Raw genomic sequence first — 21,690 nt, 5'->3', positions numbered from 1 at the left:
TTTGCAAAGTACTTCATATTTGTTATCTCATTTGAGCCTCCACAACTAACCTGAAAGAAGGTGCTTTTATTATAATGTTACAGATGAAGAAAGACCAAAATACATTATGGAACTTGGTCAGGGTGACACAGCTAGTAAAGTAAGGTTAGTAACATCTAAGTAAGCAGGCTTTGAACTTGGGTCTCTGACTGTAAGTCTGCCGCTCCATGCACTAAGGCACCTTAACTAGATGCTTCAAGTTTTTCCTGTTCCAAGACTTTTTGTCTCTAGCATCTAGTTCATAGGCATTTAATAAATTTCTGTTAATTGATCAGTATTCAGTTATTTTTCAGATAGTCTAGTACATCTTCTTTCTTTAGGGTCCTTATTTTCCTGTCTTTGCAGAGCCCATCCAGCATGAACCATTTCAGTCTGTATTATCTTCTCTGTTTGAAGGTTATAGAATATACCTTGATACCTATTTTCATTTTTACTCCTTTTTTGGAATTGAAAAAGACCTGAATAGATAAGAAAACTGAGACCATAGTACATCATACATGTCTATTTAATAACAGCCAGATTTTGAACCCAAATTGCCTGATTCCAGATATTGACCTCTGAAGTCTAACTTCTATGGATTCATTCTCTCAGGGAAAATATTCAAATATTTTTTCCAAAATTGTTATACACCCTGAAGAAATCTTTGTATCCTACATATATTTTTATAGAATTGTTTGAATCGTTTGATGCCATTGCATCTGGAGAGACAAACTGTTCCTATGTGTTGTGTCCATTTCACATACAACTCATATTCTATATGAATATATTAATGCAAAAGATAAAACTATGATTTGTATTTTCTTTTCAGTTCTTGCTCATTAAGACAATAAAAAAAATCTTTTTTATTCCATCTTTGGTCTTTCTCATCTAGCAACCACAATATGATAATGCTTCCCTTCAGGCTCCATTTTCTGATCAATCAATATCTCGCCCTGAACATGATGAACTTGAAGGAAAGCTTGCATCTGCTGAGAAAGAGCTTTTGCAACTCAATGAGTTTCTCAAGCAAAGTGCAAGTAAATCTAATGAAGAGAAGAAGAAACTGGAAGAGAAGGTACATGTTTTTTTACAGTATTTTATTTTCTGGTCTTTTAGAATAGTGGCCACTCAAACTGCACTGATTTGCTTTGTTGGGTTTCCAAGATAGTCAACACACCTGGGAGAAATCTTGAAATCTTCCTTTAGGAGGAAGAACCCTGGCTATGTTTATGTTTATATGAGCCTATTAAAAATTTATTTTATGAAATGAGCTGAATGTCCAGTAGTTAAAAGCCATTAAAATTTAAAATTTAAACCTATGCTGACTTTTGGATATATAGAAACAATAAATTACTTCTTTGTAACTGGTATGTATAATTTTTAAAGTTAGATTCCAGGGTCAAAGTTTGACACCAGTCAACTTTTTTTTTTCTATATAGGAATAATAATCTTTGATCTCTATTGTCACCATTTTTCATTTTGCTTCTAGGAAGCTTTTCATGTATGATTTGCTTAGATTCAATTTGAAATCATTTGGCCAAGTAGAAACTCTTTCTGAGATGAGAAGACAATGCAGTACAGTTTATTTTGATTTAAACATCCTAAATTCAAATCTTATGTCTGCCATTTGATATGATGAGAGAGAAATCATATCCTTAATAAAGAAAAATAAAGGGGCGGCTAGGTGGCGTAGTGGATAAAGCACCGGACTTGGAGTCAGGAGCACCTGGGTTCAAATCTGGTCTCAGACACTTAATAATTAACTAGCTGTGTGGCCTTGGGCAAGCCACTTAACCCTGTTTGCCTTGCAAAAAAAAAAACCTAAAAAAAAGAAAAAGAAAGTATGAGAGATAGCAAAATTGCATAATAAGATAAAGGTTTTTTTTTTTAATTAAAGGTAATAGTTTTTGGTCATTGTTTAAACTCCACAGTTCTTTGTCTGGGTACAGATGGTATTCTCCCTTGCAGATAGCTCAAAATTGTCCCTGATTGCTGCACTGAAGGAATTAGCAAGTCTATTAAGGTTGATCATCATATCTCCCCGCCCCGCCAATGTTGCTTTTAGGGTATACAGTGTTCTTCTGGTTCTGCTCATCTCACTCAGCATCAGTTCATGCAAATCCAGGCTTCCCTGAATTCCCATCCCTCCTGGTTTTTAATAGAACAATAGTTTTCCATAATGTACATATACCAGGATTTGTCCAGTCATTCCCTAGTTGATAAGACATTCACTCATTTTCCCATTCTTTCAGGAAAGAATTTTTTCATGCTGTCTTTATGAAGAGTATGGAAAGGCACCTCTTGAATAGAATGGCCTTGTTTTTCTCTTTTCTGTCTTGATTATCTCTTTCATTCCCACTTAACATTTTTATCGGTGATTTAGATAAATACTTGTCATTGTCTGATTTACTGATGAAGGTTAATTTAATATTTTAGATGATAGAATCCAGAAACTGTGGCAGACTGGAATGATACGTCAAATCTTACTTAAAATTTAGTTTATGAGGGTGCATTCTTTCACTTAGACACCCCCCCCCCCCAATAAAAATAAGTTTCACAAGCACAGGTTTGGAAAGGCATTTCTAGACAATAGTTCATATGAAAAAGATTTGGGGATTTAAAATGGACTTCAGTTTCCATGTGAACCAGCAGTATAATGCTCTTTTTCTTTTTTATTCTACAAACCCCCATCTTGATGATGCTGTCAGTTCCCTGAGAATCATTACTATGCAGGAGATTCCAAAATTCATATATCCAACCTTTAATCCTTCTCTTCTCTTGATCTTTAGTTCTTTACCACTAGCTGTCTATTGCTTATTTATTTTCATGTACTGCATGAAATTCATTTTCTTCTCCCCTAAACTACCTCCTTTCCAGATTTCTTATTTCTTTTTGGGCTAGCACATTTATTCCATTTTAACTCCCCAGGAAAACTTCCTTGACTCTTCTCTTTCCCTCAGTACGGTATCCATAGCTTTTCTATTCCACCACTCTTAAGTAACTCTTGGCATTTGTCCCTTTACTTCCTCTAATGGCTACTACATAACCACCTCGCCTAGACCACTACAATATTCCCCTACATGATCTTTTTGTTTCAAGTCTTATCAACTTAATACATCTTCCACACATTTGACAAAAATAATTTGCCAAATCTACTCATCCCCCCCCCCCCCCATCTTCATTGGCAAAATAGTCTTCATTTTTAAAAATACTCCAGTCACTGACCTCAGCCTACCTTTCTAGACTCATTTCATATCCAGACAACTGAGTTTCATTGCTGTTCCTGAACTAAAGATTCCACATTTCACATCCATTTTGTGCCTGGATCACATTCATGTTTTAGATCCATTTAGAATCCTTAGCTTTTTTTTTTTTTAAGTCAATGTGGTTAAGTGGTTTGCACAAGGCTGCAAAGTTGGGTAATTATGAATTGTCTGAGGCCAGATTTGAACTCAGGTACTCCTGAATCTAGGGCCATTGCTGTATCCACTGTACTACCTAGCCCTGCCCCCTTAGCTTCTTTCAAGGCTTAGTTTATCTCCTACTTTTTTTTTTTAGGAAACTTCATGATCTTTTGCCATTTTAAATTTTCATTTCCCACCTCAGATTGTTCAGTAGAATAGAAACTCCTTGTGGGTCCTTTATGTTTTTTCTTTTAGTTCCCATTACCTAGTATAGAACCCTATTCTGACAGATTGCAGAATCCTTTATTAGGAAGTCCTTTATAAGTACTACCATTTGAAAGATTGATATAAATGGATACTAGTACATCTAATTTGTTACAACAATAGGAATCAAAAGTGAAATTTGACCAGGCTAGGTGACTAGCCAGATCTTTCTTCCTACATGGAAGATGATTAGATTTATTTTGTTTGACCCCATTAATTTGAAATAAAAAATCATAGAAATTAGTTAGAATTTAATACCAAAAAAAACTCCCTAATAATTAGAGCTGTCTAAAAGATGTCTATATTTGAATTCCATAATTGTTAGCTTTCAGATGGAAAGGCCTGTTTTGGGAAGGGGACAGAATTTAGGTAGAGTGAATGAAAGTCATAGTTAACAGTAAAAATGTCAGTAATAACAAGAAGGTTTAAAATATCTCATTTTTATCTTAATAATCCTGTGGGGTGGGTGCTATTACAGTATCATTTCATAGATGACTTAACTATGGCAAGTCACTGGCTTGCCCATAATCACACAGCTAGTAAGTTATCTGAGTGTAGGTTTGAATTTAAGCCTTCTTGACTTCAGATTTAGTGTTTGTAACGCTGTGCCACCTGCTATACATACAGCAAGACAAGCTTCAGCTTCATATGAAAAAACTTGGTAGCAGAGAGATTTAAAAATGCAAAAACATATATGAGCAAAAACAAAAAAAATATCAAATTGAATATAGAATGGGATGTACTTTGAAGAGGAAACATATATAGCTATAAAAAACATAAAAATTCTTTAGGAACTATAAATGGTAACTGATCATCTTCCAAATTGTCATGTATCTCTTTTCTTCTCTTATATCTGCTATTAAGTTTAATTATTGTGGTATCTTTTGATGATTATTGAATGTTTAGAAATGCTTATTTTCAAATAGTATTAAATAACTGGTATACATATACAAATGGTAAAGTGGATAGAATATTGGCCTTTGAATCAGGAGGATGGGATTCAGCCTCAGACACTTGACATTTGACTTAACCCAGAACCCCTCTCACTCAAATCTAATTCACATACATGTTATGACATCACTTATGTGATGAACAAAGGGCACTCATCATTACAAAGGATCTATCTCACCAAGCTAGTAAATGTCAGGTGTTTGAGGCTGAATTTGAATTCCCATCCTCCTGACTCAAAGGCCAGTGCTATATTTACTGCACCATCTTGTTACTCCTATATATTTTTGTATATATGTATATGATTACATATATATATATATATATATATGTATATATATATATATATATATGTATGTATCGTGCAAATATTTGTCACCTTATTTATTTTGGTTTGTGTGCATTTATTGGCTTAAAGGAAGCATGCACATATATATGTACACATAGTAGTTATTAATAGTTTTTAATATTATAGTTATTATATAATATAATACATATTTCTTTAATATTATTGTTTTTAAATTATTAAATCAAAAATAGATTTACAGAATCCAGTGATTCTGAATATTGAAGCAGGTTTATTATAATGTGATTTAAAGTATGTAAACACCAATTAACTATATATATATATGTGTGTGTGTGTGTGTGTGTATTCTCTTCTTAGCTTAAAACCAGAGATAGGTATATTAGTAGCCTCAAAAAGAAATGTCAGAAGGAATCTGAACAAAACAAAGAGAGACAAAGGCGAATTGAAACCTTGGAAAAGTACTTGGCTGACCTGCCAACTCTGGATGACGTACAGAACCAGAGCCAGCAGGTAAAAAGGGACTCTTTCTTTTACTGGGATGAATAATAATATCAAAATTGTTTTTAATTGTATTCTGGAGAATTAATGTTGAAGTGAAATATTTTTGTCTGCATGTGAATTAATCTAATTGATTAATTACTGTTGGATTAAAATATATCATGAACTTTACATAGTATTATTTTTGTACTATAAAAATTTACTTGACTTTGAATGAACCTGTGTGGTACAAATACTCTTGTTGAAGCCCAATTTTATTCCAAAAATAGCAATTAGATCTGTTTTTTTTTCCTCCCTCAGTATCCCTGATTTAAAAAAAAAATTAACAAGGGTTAAGTAACTTGCCCAATGTCACACGGCTAGGTAATTAAGTGTTTGAGATAGGATTTTAACTCAGGCCCTCCTGTCTCCGAGGTCTGTGCTCTATCCACTGCACCACTTGGCTGCCTTTATCCCTGATTTTTAAATTAAAATTTTTTTTAGGTTTATCCCTGATTTTTAAAAACTATTTCATGACCTCTTCTTTACTTTTTCCTAATCCTACCTCAAGCTAATTATTTATTTCCAGCCAATTTTCTTATCCTTTGTCACCATTCCACCTAGTCTAAATCTGTCTGCTTCTAGTCTTTCTCCAAATTGGATCTCTGATGAGTCTTATCTTGAAATAATTGTTCCTTCAAAACATTCTAACTCAAGTCCTTCAAGTGTATTTCCCCTTCAACCCCCCCCCCCCATTTTCAGTTCTTTCCCATTGTCTTTCTGTCCATGTGAATAGCTTTATTCTTCACTTTGTCTGTCTCTTAATTCCCCCTACCTTTTTTTTTCTAGAGTGAAATAATATTTTTCATCAGAAAGTTTGAGTGTTATATGTATGGATTATATTTGGAGTGAGGATTTTGGCTTTTGGTTTAGAAGATAAAAGGCAGTCAAGAACATAAGGAAATGCAATGGGAAGTTGTATGAAAAATGGTGGCAGAGACCCAAGTATTCAGGTTGTTTTCCATTTCTCTGCCATGATATATTCTTCTACTTCTTGTTTCTTGTTTTTTACCCAAATCCATCTCACATACTTTAAGCTCTCCATTTATTGAAGTAAACCTTTTAATAAATTCTATTTAAAATGAAAGTGAAACCATTAAGCACTTTTTTATTCATGAGAATATTAAAACTCCAAAGTAAATTTTTCTAATAAATAATAATTAAATTTTATCTTAACTGTGAATAAACACTTTCTCTTAGCTGCAGATTCTAGAAGAAAAAAACAGGAACTTGCAAGAGACTGTAAAAGACATGGAGAAAAAACTTGAAGAGATCAGAACTCAGCATCAAGAGAAAGAAGTGCAACTAGCCTGTCAACAGAAGAAAGAAAAGGAATTGGTCACTACTGTGCAAAGGTGTGAAACCTGCCAGTCTTTTTCAGTGACATTAGATTTTCAAAATAAAGTCATTCTCATTCAAATAATCTTTTTGTGTACTAACAGTAAAAATATGGCATCGATAAATGGAGGTATTATTTCATTTTAGAAAGTTCTATCATTAACCAAACTTCACAGCCTGATATCTTCAATAATGCTTTAGATAAAAATGCAATGTTGTTAAGAGTTTGGTTAAGAGTTTAGCAGAGAAAAGGAGCATTAATTTAATATTGCTAACTTTTCTCAGTGTCAACACAGAGTTATTTCACTGATTTGGAAGATAATTACTAGATAGTCACAAGAGAAAATAAGGATTCCATTTCTTATGAATTGATTCTTTTATAGCCATCTCTGCAATCTAATGCATTTGTTTTATTTGTTGTTTGCTACACAACATGTATGCCTTGAATCTTTAGCCTTGATTCAATCATATATCTTACTGTGCAGTTAGTTTTTCTTATTTTCATTCCACTCTGTTTCATAACCACTTTAGGTGATTAAAACCACTGGACATTCCTATCACTGTTAAAGGGATGGGGCCAGGCTTCTATGAACTAGTCAGTTGATTTGTTTCAAAGCTCTGTCTCTTGCTCTGCTTGATAACCCCAAGTGGATCTCTTTTGCTTATAACAAAACCAGCCTAGCATTAAAGGTAGTAAAGACCCAGATTAAATGAAGATATGATAAAATAGTACTTGGCTAATCTAAATGGGATCAGGTCACCAGCCAGAAAACTGTAAATTGTAAGAGCCTTTGTGTCATTGCTGAGCTCCTTTTGGTGATATTAAACACGGTCAGAAGAGATGAATATCAAAAGATTGATTGACAAGCCAAATGTCAAGATTTTCAAGAAAGGCAAGACATGGATTCTTTAAACTATATATTAGTAGGTTTACTTTTGTTTCCTGGAAAAATTTTGAAGTGTCTTATTAAAGAAATGACTCATAATCATTTTAAAAAGTAACTGATGGTTACAAAAAGGGGGGGCAGTAACTGGACTGGTAGGTCAGAGGAATGTTCTTTTTCTGAATTTGTAGTAAGGCCTGTGTCTCAGAATTTTATCCTCATGGGTAAGGTGATTATACTGGCCAGATGTTCCTATGGTGGGGTACAAGAGAAGCTCACTGAATAACTGTATCCACAAAGTAGCAATTAAAAGGTTAATATCAATTGAGTTATTTTTTAACTGCTCTGCTGTCTGAAATATGAATCTGGAAGAGATTGTGTTAGATGACAAGGTAGATAAAACAGATGACTAATAATATTAAATTAAAAAGAGATTAAAAACAAAGGACTACACTTACTTGTGTGTTTGTTTTTTGAAACTCCCAAGACCCAATTAGGCTTTTTCAATATGCTCCTGGATACAGACTTTTTTTTTTTTTAATTCTTTCTCATAGCAGACTATCCTTTTCATCTGAAAAGCTTTAATCTTGGTAATAGATTTTTATTTCTCTTGAAATTCTAAAAATATTTAGTAGTCTCTTGATACTAAATTAGGGGGAAACAAGGCATTCTATAACAAAGTATGCTTTTTATTTTTAGACTGATTGTAGAAACATTTTTTATGGCAGGTGATAAAGTACTACAAAGAGTATTATATTAGTAATAAATAAAATTTCCCTGGTACACTCTTTTTTTAATCACTTTTTATTTTTGACCTGGCCAAATTAACTCTCTCTCTGATGTCATTGTACAGTTCAGAACCATTATTTTTCTTGTAGATTCTCGGTATGACCTTTTTTCTTTCTTGGAAAAGAAGACAGACTCTTGTTTGCTCTATTGTTAGGAAGAAAAGGGAATATAATTCATCACAATTCAGAAATACATTTTTCTCTTTCTTCATAGCTTTTTTGTAACTCATAGAAAATTACAAGCAAGAACAAGAAACTAGAGCCAGTTTTTATAATTTTTGCACTTTCTCCTTACCAGTAGCAGCATTTCCCTTTTTCCTACTTCCTCAGCATGTGGCCCTTCATTTTACAGCTACAGAGAAGTGACTTTCCCACTGTCATCTAGTATTGTGCTGCCCAACCTTAATTTTTAATGTTTTTGTTGAAACAATAGACAATAAATTGTGATTTGCCATTTTAGTGAGAGCTTTGCAGTAGCTGGGCTTCATTTACTAAAGCATTTAGTAAATCTCACTGTGGGCTGCATTTTGGACAGTCCTGATCTAGGTAATAGGTAGCAAACCCATGAATAGTACTCTCCTCAGATATAGTAGGATACCTTCTTTCTCTTTTTTTTTCTTTCTGCCCTTTCTGCTTTGATATGGCAGAAAGTGCCACATCTGTGAGTTAGGTGGGAGGTAAAATTATTAAAATTGTTAATGTATTATGGGCAATATAGATGGATTAATTCTTTTAGCTATCACAAACCAATGTGCCTGGGGAATTCCTAGATTTTTTTAAGATTTGCCCCTCCTTTTAAAGAGTTTATGTTTCTAGTAGGAGAGAGAAAACATGATGGTTAAAAAAAACAAAGTGGATCATGAGAAGGAAATAGAGTTAATAGGAGAGAAGAGAGCACTTTTGGTTATAGAAGATGGCATGGAAGAATTTTTGGACAGCACAATATTGCTAGAGTGCCAACCCTGAAGTTAAGAATTCCAATCTAGCCTCAGACACTTACTAACTGTGTGACCCTGAGCAAGTCTCATAACCCTGTTTGCCTTGGTTTTCTCATCTGTAAAATGAGCTGAAAAAGAAAATCCCTCCTGTCTCTTTGTCCAAAAAAATCCCAAATTGGATGCAGTAACATGGGAGAATCACTTCCTTTAATGGACATTAAAAACTAGAAGATTGGGTACATTTTAGGTGAAGACGAAGGGGAAGATATTTGGGAATAACTATGGTGTTCAAAAAAGAAAATTTTTTGAAATCGTTTTTCAGTTGTACCTGACACTTCATGTTTTCTTTGGGTTTTTTTTTTTTAAGCAGAGATACTGTAATGGTTTGGCATTTCCTTCTCCAGCTCATTGTATAGATGAGGAAACCAAGCAAACAGAGTTAAGCGATTTGCCTAGAGTTGCATAGTGATAAGGTTTCTGAGGTGAGATTTGAACTGAGGAAGAGGAGAGGACTCTTCCCAACTCCAGGCCTGTATTCTTACACCATTTAGCTCCCCAGAAAAGAAAATAGGAAAGCCTGAAAGGAAGAAAGAATGCTCATAGATACCAAGAGACAAAAGGCATGCAAGAATTTCAGGACTTTAGCTACCTAGAATTGGTGTATTTATAGATAACACTTCTTTCCTTGTCCACAGCTCTAGATTTTACTCTTGCACAAAATGTCATAGACATTAAGAAAGTACCATGTTTTGGAGATTTTGACTAAAATTAGCCATTTTCTTTCAAATTTTGATACAGTTTACAACAGAAAGTTGAAAGATGTCTTGAAGATGGTATCCGGCTACCCATACTAGATGCAAAACAACTTCAAGATGAAAATGATCACCTCAAAGAACAGAATGAGAATGCCAGTAAGGTCAGGCAAAACATTTCCACTAAAAATATGAATAATGAGTTGTGATCTGCAGTCTTAATGATGAGTAGGAAAAGTTCCTGTTTACTTAATATAAGTAACCTATCTTATTTCATTAATTCTTTGGGAAGAAAAATTTAATCAGATTTTCTAGTTTCAGAGGAAATTATATAGTATGTTTAATTTTGAAGATTGCATTATTTCTCAGCTTAAACAAGAACAATGATTTTTCTCTTTAATCTTGACTTTATAAAAAATCAAACTTGGGATCACAAATATTAGAAGTTAGAAAACATGCAACTTCATACATTAAATGTGTTTCTAAGAAGTTGTTTAAAATTGAATATGATTAAAACAATATTTTAAGTGAACTACTTTTATCTTGCTTGGCAAATATTGCATAATACTTTTACAAAGGGAATGTCCCACTAAAGTTTTTATAAATGAGACTGAGGTCTAAAAGTTGTTCAAACTAATAGAAGACATGAACTCATTATAGACCGATTTGTGTTTTATTTATGTAGGTAATAGACAGCCAGCAAAATGAGATTGAAAGAATGTTGTTAGAAATTCAGGTAAGGAATATTTTATGCTTATTTCAATATAGTTCAATAGAGAAAATACATTCATCCCTTTTAATAACATAATAATTCAGACTTCTGTTATCATAGAAGGACCAAAAAATTTTACCAGCTCATGAAGGCACTGTGCCCCTGACTTCCTCAGTGTGAAAAAGGGATAATTGTAGACTTATTTTCAAAACCAAATGCAGTGACACTAGTGAAGTGTTATCTGTATTTGTTTAATTTCTAAGACATAAAGTTTTTGGTAAAAAGTTTTGAATTCATTAATACTGTATATTTTCTGTGAAAAAATATTATTTGGGGGTGCTTAGGTGGCGCAGTGGATAGAGCGCTGGCCTTGGAGTCAGGAGTACCTGAGTTCAAATTCGGCCTCAGACATTTAATAATTACCTAGCCTTGTGGCCTTGGGCAAGCCACTTAACCCCATTGCCTTACAAAAAAAAAAAGAATGAAAGAAATATTATTTAGGAAAATAGCTTTTTCTTTGAATTAAAAGTTTTTTATTTATTTAAAGTATTTTTTGGTTGAATGAAAGTAATAAAGATTAATTAAAATGTTATATACATGTTAGTTCTTTGACAAGAAGACATTTGCTTTTGACACTTTTCTTCTGACACTGCTATCACTCTGGTATAGACCTCAACCTCTCAAGCCTTCTTATTGGCCTCCTCTCCTCACTTAAATCCATTCTTCCCTCGAATTTCTTTTATTTCCTTGGTTTTCAACCTAAACTAACTAAAACAGGAGTGATCATATCACCTTCCTGTTCAGTTGGTTTCAGTGGCATCTAACATCCCCAGGGATCAACTATAAAGCTCTGCATAGCCTGGCTCTGCCTCCGCCCCTACTTGTTTTCTGACCCCCCTGAGTTTGGGGCCCACGACGTGCCATCTTCTGATTCTGGATAGCACTTTACCTTCCTTCCAGCTTCCCAGCTAAAATCTTAACCTGACCCAGGAAGCCTGCCCTGCTGTTTTCCCTCTGCTGACAACTCCTCATTTTTCCTCTCTATAAGCTCCTCTGTCTAGACATTTAACTTTTTGAGAGCTGCTAGGATTTTCCCCCCAAAAAACCCATCCTTTGTATCTCCAGTGCTTTAGTACAGTGCATGGTATACAATAGACACTTAATAAATGATTGTTGACTGATTGCCTACTGGACACTGTGGCCCAAGGCAGCTCCGAAGACCCCACAGTCCAGGTTCTGTGATAATAGAAGAAAGGATGGTTGACAAAATACAAAACAATCCCCATTGAAAAAAAGCTCATGTTCTATCAGGGAAGACACAGGTATGTGCAAAGTGTACAGCAGAAATATTAGGTTAGTAAGAACTGCAAATAAAGCAGTTAAAAAAAGACTATTTGGGAAAGAGGTCCCTGGAAGCTATAAACAGTATTTTAAAGAGTGGACCCCAGGAGGGAGCACTGTGTGATTTCAGGTGTGTCCTTGGGCCTCACATTTGTCTCCCCTCCAGGTCATGACCCACATAACTGCCAGAAGTGATTTTTCTCAAGAGGAAGCCTGATGAAACCCCCTCTTTCCCAAAACCCTTTTTGGTCATTCAGTACTCTTTTCAACTTTGCCCCTTCAACCTTTCCCATTCTCTTGTACTTTATTTCCCACATATTTTTCTATTTGACCATCCCCAGACATTTGTGTTCTTCATGCATAGCAATTCTGTCTTCCATTTTAGGGCCCTCTTTTGCTACTGGCCAAAATTTCATGACTGGAATGCTCTAATTTTTTACCTCCTACTCTTAAAATCCCTGAGCTGCTTCCAAGACTTACCTCAACAGTTCCCTCAATGTAACTCATTTAAATAGGGCTAGATTCTTAAAAGTTTCTCATTTTTATTTTTTCAAGATTTTGTTTTCTCATTTTTTAAGTGTCTACTCTCTATGAAGAAATTTGTTATGCAGTATATATATGAGTATGTAAAGATTCTAAAACATGCTAATATTTTCTCTTAAGGTTTTTCTTGCTTCAGTGTAACAAGTCATTTTTTTCCTTTTTTTTTTTTTTTTTTTGCAAGGCATTGGGGTTAAGTGGCTTGCCCAAGGCCACACAGCTATGTAATTATTAAGTGTCTGAGGCCATATTTGAACTCAGGTACTCCTGACTCCAGGGCCTGTGCTCTATTCATTGCGCCACCTAGCCGCCCCACAAGTCATTTTTCAATAGACTGCTCCCTTAGAAAGAAAGTGATGGCTGCAGTCAGGATACTTTTGAACCCTTCATCACTTGCCATAATTTTTTAGAAGCACACTTGAAATCCACAGACATGTTTTTATTGAGTTATTAACTGAATTGAATCTTTTGATATAGAGGACATAGGATCATAGTTTCATTAGCTATTAAGTTCTGTAATTGAGAAAAATTCTTTTATTGAGAGATCTTTACTTATGTATCTTATGCCTACCTGTATTGAGTTCAGTAAGAGTTGATCATCAAATCAGTCACTAGGAGTGATTTTTATTTTAAAGGTAGTATTCACTCATTATGGACCACAGTATTCACTCATGGACCACAGTTATAGAAGGACTTTTGAGCTCTTGAAAGGTACCCTATGAATGAAATGAGGATACTTAGCCTAAGGAAGAAAAGACTAAGTAGGAAAGAAGACCTCTCATGGTAAAGGAGATTAGATTTGTTTATGGTTCTAGAAGAGATAGCTTTTAATTTAGATTTAAGGAAGTCTTTTCAAACAAAATGAAACTGTCCATAAATAGGCTGCGCTGCTTCATAAGTTACTCAGATCTCTTCCAGGCTAAAAGGGTCAACCTCTAGTCAGTAACACAGCAAAACAATTAATACTTGTAAGATCCCTTTGAATTTTTTAAAGTTATTCCTTGATTTTATTTTTCATAGCAGAATCTGAATTAATTATTCCAAACTAATGAAAATCTATACTCTTTTAAAATATTTTATAAAAGGTACTTTCACAGCACCTTCTGTTTTATATCTCTGTGGTAGTGTTTTATGATTAAATTTAATAATGCATTTTGAATCCTTGTCCTTTAGTTGTTTTATTAGAAATTGAATGATGTGGATTGCCACACTATTTATCGCCGCGTTAGAATGAAATTATAAAATTTCTCTAGACTAATCTTAGGACCAGCTAGGTGATGCAATGGATGGAACAGAACACCAGGTTTAAAGTCAGAAAGATCTGAGTTCCTGTTTGGCCTTGGACACTTAGTAGCTAGGTGACCCTGGGCAAATTGCTTAACCCTCCTTGCCTCAGTTCCTTATCTGCTAGAGATAGGAAATAGAAAACCATACCAGTATCTTCACAAGAAAGCTCTATGGACAAAAGTTCATAGAGTCATACAAAGTATGACACTACTAAACCACAAAATAATACCTGGCGTCTTTAACCTTTTCATATAGGTTGTTTTGTTCAGTCTTTTAAAAAGATCTTTGTGCAGGACTATTTTAAACCCATTTAAGTTCTTGAATATTTAATCTTAAAAATTTAAAACTAATCAGAATCTTAGACTTTGTTATGAGAGTTTTGTTCTTTGTTTTTTTTTTCTTCTAAATTGGTTATGTAGAGGATGAGAGGGAAAGAAAATTAATACTTTTTAATTTAAAACTTTTTTGTTCATACCTTGGTGCTTTCTTATCTCCTTAGTCTTCTTACATTTCACTTCCTTCTGAACACTCAGATTCAGGTACACTGGTCTATTTGTTTTTTCTCATAACATTCCATATTTGACTCCTAGACACTTGATTTTTCAATTTTTCTCCCACCGTATTTTCTCCTTGCCTTTGTGTTTCTCTGCTTTTCTTGGGAGGCCTTTCCCATTTTTACCTACTTCTATTACCCTTCCCTCTAAGATTACCTTGCCTCTAATCTATACATATTTTGTATATTTATCCCATTTTTACCTTTCCAGGCCTTTTCCATGTTATTCCTCTACATTTGCCATTTTGTCTGGCTATATTGGCCTTTTTGATTTTAGTGATGGAACGAGAGGAATGCTAAAAAAAAAGTATTTAATGCATAAAGTAGTAAAATTGGAAAGCTAAAATACAAATGTATTAGCTTTAAAGAAGGTATGTTAAGTTCTAATTATTTTACATGATTGATTACATATAATTATTAGTAAATGTTTTACATAATGTAGAATACTGTATGAAGGGTTAATACAATGTAAAGAATATGATGTCATGATATAACAATGCTACATGTAACATAACTTTGAGCATAAATCAGTGTATCTTATTATGCAAATTATTGTCATTATGTATGTGCACATTAATAAATCAAATACGTTATATGTTATGAATATTATGTATTGTTTAATAAACCAATTTTCTCTTACATTTCTATAGTCTTTCAGTAAAATAAGATGTGATAGTACTATTCTCCAGATAATTCTGCTTTTATATATTGGAAATTACTTTCTGTTCCTTGAGCACTTTAGTCTTTTCTCAAATTTAATTTGATTAGAATTTTCATATTTTGATTTGATATCAGATTTTTCATATCAGAAATTATATTTCAGCAGTTAGTGTAACTAGGTGTTTGCTTTTTACTAGATAAGCACTTGGAAAATGAAAAAAATTGATTTTCATCAAGCTCATCTTAGAAATGAGTCTTTTTCCCCTAATTTTTCTTTTATGTAACTTTTTGTCATTTTTAAAGGAAATTTATACTTTGTTGCTTCAAGCATCTGTTTTGATAATAATGAGTTTGGTTTTTTAAACCGTCTTAGCATAATCCCAATTAAAAGCAGGAAAAAAAGGAAGGCTAAAATTATAGTAAATAAAATTACAATTTCAAAGACTTAATATTTTATTATTATTTTTTAGAATTTGATTTAATATTTTATTAGATAATATTGCCATTTTTATTTAATCTTAAAGGTTTTTCATGTGAGGCACGTAGGTGACATGCTGAATAAAGTACTGGACTAAATGTCAGGAATACCAGAGTTCAACACCTGACTCATGTACTAATATCTATATGGCCCTGGCAAGTTACTTAACCTGTTTACATTAGTTTTCTCATCTAGAAAATGGGAATAATTGTATCTGCCTCAGAGAAAATAGTTGTAGTGAGGTTCATTAATGAGATAAAAGAGGTAAAGCACTTTGGAAATCTAAAAGCCTAGAATAAATGTTAGCCATGAATGTTTATTATTGTTAATATTATTTAAAGTGTTTTGAATGGAGTGGGCAGTCATTTGTTAAGTACCGTGCTTAGTATTGGGGATACAGATAGAAAAAAGCAAGACTGTTTCTTTCTTGGTAGATAGAAAAACCAAGTGGCAATGTAAGAGGACAGATGGCAGAACAGGAGCACCTTGGGGAGTCATGACATGGGCAGGTAGTCTGGGGTCTGTTGTGAAGGGCCTGGTCAGGAGTCAGCATCTGGCTAATATTCTGAAGCTACAGATATAGATTCATATAGTTTCAGAGAAATTAAAGCTAACAATCAGAATAACTGGATAGGGTAGAAACAAAATAAAGGTAAAAAGGACTAGAAAGGCCAAAATGGGACATAATACTTAAATACACATATACACACTTTCTCAAATAGAATAGCTTACACAGAATGTCATCCAAGTTAAATCTAGTGCTCTATAACTTGCACTCTTTATTATAGGGAAAAACAGGTGTCAAGCTACCTAGAAAATGATGCTCCAAACAAATATTTGCCTCTAATAACTATTCATTTCTGAATAAGTTTATTTAAATGGAAAATATAAGACCAGTGGAGATAGGTATATTTAGAATAGCATTTGTTAATCAATGTTAAGTTTCTAATTTTAGAAATGCCTAACAAATGTTAGTTGAGAGCAGATTAATAATTTGAATTTCTGTATATTACAGATTTGCAGATAGCACAGTCAGAATATTCCCTAAGAGAATGGATTGATTTATGAATGAATAAGAATAGCAATTAACATTTTACATAAATTAACTTCTTTGAGGATCAGTGCCCTGAGAGACACTTTTTATTATCCCCATTTTCAGATGAGGAAACTCAGACTTGACCAATTTTAGGTGACTTCCAGCTCAAACAACTTCCAAGAATCTTAGGCAGGCTTCTAACTTATGATTTGTTGGCTCTAATGTCGCACTAGCTACCATAGCTTATTTGGATAAATTTCATTAATAATATCACTTTTTAAAAACTTCATTATAATACTTTAAAACCTGAATAAGTCAATTTGCAGCAGAGACGAAGCCTTAAAACATTTTTTTTAAATTAATCATTGATTAGTTGCAAGTGAAGTCTTTGAAAAAGATCGAATCTTCATTTGTCTATCCTAATACAACTAAGAAATAATTAAATACTGGATTTATAAGGAGTCAGAAAAATTCACATATATGCCTTCCAAAGTAAAATTAAACATTGTTCTACAAAAAAGGTGTAAAGGGGGCACCAGAAATTGGAAGCATTCTTCATTAATTCAGGAATAGCCTGTTGGTTTTTTTTTGTTTTTACATGATAAATCATGGCATGATGCTTTGTTTTTAACAAATTTAACTTAGAGAGTCCTAGATTCATATTTAAATTACATTCCATTTGAGTGTGGTGAAGCTTATTAGTTTGGTAGTTTTTTTTAAGAAATTAGATCTAGTTCACACAGTTCAAAATGGAATATATTTCTTAACGAGAAATCATATAACATTTGAGTTTTTTTTTTCGAGGCAGTGGGTTTAAGTGGCTTGCTCAAGGCCACACGGCTAGGTAATTATTAAGTGTCTGAAGTTGGATTTGAACCCAGGTACTCCTGACTCCAAGGCCGGTGCTCTATTCACTGTGCCACCTAGCCACCCCTTAACATTTGGTTCTTAAGGGACTACAGGTATCTCACGTACATGTTCTTTTCTTGTATTAAATTGCTTTTTTTGAAAAATGCCCTTGAATCTTGCTTGCCTGGCATTCTGATTTTGATATTATCACCCAAATCCAATTGATCTACTTATAACAACCCACGAGACCAATACCAGATAACCCCTTTTGGTTGATCAAGAGAAGACTGAATATGTATCACATAATGAATGGGTTGTCATACATACCAACATATTAACCACACCTGTATTCTCTTACAGTGTATGTACTGAATAAATTCAGCACCAAAATGAATTGAAAACTATGCAAAGTTAATCAGTATTTTATTTCAAACCTAAAAAAATAGGGTTTTAAAGCTTTTTAAAGGACAGATTACAAACTCACTGAGCCTGTTTCCTTTCTCTTCCCTTCCCTTTCCCCTCCCCTCTTCCCCTCTTCCCCTCTTCCCCTCCTCCCCTCCTCCCCTCCTCTCTTCCTCTCTTCCTCTCTTCCTCTCCTCTTCTCTTTTCAAGGCAATGGGGTTAAATGACTTGCCCAAGATCAGCTAGGTAATTATTAAGTGTCTGAGGCTGCATTTGAACCCAGGTCCTCCTGACTGTTTCTTTATCTTTAAAATAAGAGTAGAGAAGATGTTCCTAAGAGTTTGTTGGATTAGATTTTCTACGTATTTCAATCTTTGATTCCTGTAGGTTCTTTTTATTTTCTTTAATAATGTCTTAGATAAAAAGTTATGACCTGAAGAACAAATTAAAAACAAGTCAAAGATTCTTTTTTGTTTTGTTTTGTTTTTGGTTTTTTTCAAGGCAAATGGGGTTAAGTGGCTTGCCCAAGGCCACACCACTAGGTAATTATTGTCTGAGGCCAGATTTGAACTCAGGTAGTCCTGACTGCAGGAGGGGTGCTTTATCCACTGTGCCACCTAGCTGCCCCTAAGTCAAATAACCTGGAATCTATAACTTGTTTAAAAACAATTTTTGTAGACTATTTTTTGGTATAATTATTATTCTTTTTTAACCTTTATTTTATGCATTTAAAAAAATCATTTGAGGAGGGGGAGGGCACTATAGATTACACCAGGGTTCATGATGCAAAAAAATGTTACAAACTACTCTGAAATGCATCACTCACTCAGATGAATGCATAAGGACATCAATATTCCAAAAACTTTTAACTTAATAATTGGTAATAGCCATTCTGTCTGTGTTTATCCTTAATCTAGAGATGAAGCCAAGGGTGGGGAGAGAGGAACTCCTTTCATAATAGATTAATTGCTATTCAAGTAGTCATTTTTCTTAAGTATTTTCAAAGAGACTGAATATAGCTCTAAAAATAACTCAAAGGAATTCTCCTACTTGTACATGTATTGATTTTGATAGTCAATGAATTAAGTCAAAGACAGACCCCTGCAGCATTCTTTAATTACTGCAAATTTTGTGACAATTTATTCTTAGGTTTATAGTTATAACATAAACTAATTAGCAGAAATGACCGAAATGCTTTTAAAATATCCTCCCTGCTGCTGAAATGAAGATTTTTTTTTTTGCAAGGCAGTGGGGCTAAGTGGCTTGCCCAAGGCCATACAGCTAGGTAATTAAGTGTCAGAGGTCAGATTTGAACCCAGGTACTCCTGACTCCAAGGCTGGTGCTTTATCTACTGCGCCACCTAGCTGCCCCCCAAAATGAAGATTTTTAAAATAAGACTACTTTGTCTTTTTGTATCCTATACTTATATCAATGTAGTCTTAATTTTTCAAAATGAAAGAATTCAGAACTTTAAAGATCTTAAATAAACCTTTGATTTGTGAATTTAGCAGCAAGATCAGTTGCCAAAAATAGTACATGCAGAGGAGGGAAGATCTGGTGCCTTGTTGATAATGGAAAATAAAAGATTAAAAGAATTTTACCTTTTTTAGCTATAAAAAAATTAACACAAATTTTAGTTGCTAAGATACTTTTGCTATTAAAAACTGTCCTTGAGAATAAAATATTAAAACAGTTCAAGGCTTCATACATTCTTCTCTCCCCCACCATTCTTTCTTTATTATGAGAAAAAAACTTTGTCTGTTACCTCTCTGGTCTTGTTCTGGTTATGTGAATAGCCTAAAGATTACAAGAAAAGGTGGAGAGCATAAAAAAAGGGAAAAAAATTAAATCCTCATTGCTTTGGTTTAATGTTCATCTTGATATCCCTTTTTGATTCTTTTCTAGTCTATGCAAGAGAAACTTTGTCAAGAGAAATTGACAACTCAGAAAATCGAGGAAGAGCTAAAAGAAAAAGAAAAGAATATGTTGAAGTTAACAGAAACTTTACTGGAAGTGAGTACAATAAACTCAATTTACATTTGAAACAAAGTACCTATTTTCATTTAAGTAAATTTTTATAAAAAACAAATGAACTTGATCCCTTTTTAATTTTTGATGAAAACCATACATCTACAACCAATATCAGTATGCCAATTTACTATTAAATTCACAACTATAATGAAATACAGCTGTTTTAGAATACTTGTACCACATATTTTATTAAAATCGATAGTATATTTTTAATTGTGTTTATCTCCTTTCATTAACTCCTTCCTCTGTTCTTTTACCCCGCCACAGAACCAAAGACAAAGTGAAGAATATTCTCCTTTCTTAGAAGAACAGAAAGAGAAACAGTCCAAGCATCGGGAGGACTTATCTTTACAGCCATTATTGAATTTGAACATGGTTGATCAATTGTTCAAGGAAATGTCCCATTGTTTGTTTGACTTGAAAGCATTGTGCAGTATTCTTAATCAGAGAGCTCAGGGCAAGGAGCCTAATCTTTCATTATTGCTCGGAATCAGATGTAAGTAATATCTTATTCTTGCATTTTTCTTCTTTATCAGAAATCTGTATACCCCAAAAGCATGTTTTGTTTACTTTCTCTCTTTCCTCTTATAGTACTTTAGGCTGATATAATCCAAAAATGACTCCTTTTTAATTTTTATTTCATTGTATCCTCAAGTGAAGATGAAACCAAGCATGACTTAAAATTTGTAGGAAAGACAATAAGGCACAGAGATGTTAACTTGCTAAAATTATTTAGATAGTGACAGAACAAGATTAGACCCTGTTCCTCATAGGTTGGTATGGTAAGTGGCTCAGATCAGCTACTTAACTTATTTGTGACTTAATGCATACCTTATAATCTCTCGATCTCAGATTCCTCATCTTTAAAGTGAAGAGAATTTCTCTGAGATTGCTAAAGTCACTTTTGCTATTAAGATTCCCTGATTAAGGGGCGGCTAGTTGGCATAGTGGATAAAGCACCAGCCTTGGAGTCAGGAGTACCTGGTTTCAAATTCGGTCTCAGACACTTAATAATTACCTAGCTGTGTGGCCTTGGGCAAGCCACTTAACCCCATTTGCCTTGCAAAAACCTAAAAAAAAAAGATTCCCTGATTATTTAATCTCCTCAATTTTAGCTCTAGATTATTTTCACTAGATCTCTTTTCTATGCCACACATCATTGAGTGACATAAATGAATTACACAAAGTCATAAACAAACCAACAATACATCCACACACATTAGGAAATTAAGTCTTAGAAGTTCTAACTCATGAACTATTCTGTGGATATAGATGGGATTGTGACTTCTCATTTAATTGACAATCTCATAATTGATGAGAACTGAAATCAGTGTCAGTATTGCAGAAATAGTAAATCTTGCTTGCCTGAGAGGCCATTGTTACTACTTAGGATTATCTGAAAGGCCAAAGGTACACAAAAAGTTAAGAGAACAGAATGGGAGTTAACTGTTCATTACTTTTCTGGCTAGTGACCTTGTTTATGGCACTTAGCTTTTAAAACATTTTATATTTTATTTATTTCTAAAAAGATTCTAGGAATTATTTTCCTTTAATTTCCAATATTTTTTTGCATTTAAGAACTAACCATAAAGAAATAAAACAAGTCACGGAATGAAATGACA

At 33.6% G+C, this 21,690-nt stretch overlaps 1 protein-coding gene across 4 annotated transcripts in view; it reads left to right on the top strand.

Moving 5' to 3' along the window:
• CEP85L (centrosomal protein 85L) overlaps positions 1-21,690 on the top strand; it is a 129,539-nt gene that overhangs the window by 103,691 nt on the left and 4,158 nt on the right. For all 4 annotated transcript variants that reach the window (XM_074187451.1, XM_074187450.1, XM_074187452.1 and 1 more), the window contains exons 6-12: positions 911-1,093; positions 5,299-5,451; positions 6,679-6,833; positions 10,225-10,342; positions 10,864-10,914; positions 19,943-20,050; positions 20,336-20,564. In XM_074187451.1, coding sequence (XP_074043552.1) covers positions 911-1,093; positions 5,299-5,451; positions 6,679-6,833; positions 10,225-10,342; positions 10,864-10,914; positions 19,943-20,050; positions 20,336-20,564 — 997 coding nt within the window. The remainder of the gene's footprint in view (positions 1-910; positions 1,094-5,298; positions 5,452-6,678; positions 6,834-10,224; positions 10,343-10,863; positions 10,915-19,942; positions 20,051-20,335; positions 20,565-21,690) is intronic.

Source organism: Macrotis lagotis, chromosome 5, assembly GCF_037893015.1.
Source record: "Macrotis lagotis isolate mMagLag1 chromosome 5, bilby.v1.9.chrom.fasta, whole genome shotgun sequence".
Lineage (NCBI taxonomy): Eukaryota > Metazoa > Chordata > Mammalia > Peramelemorphia > Peramelidae > Macrotis > Macrotis lagotis.
This window is presented reverse-complemented; position numbering and strand designations above follow the sequence as displayed.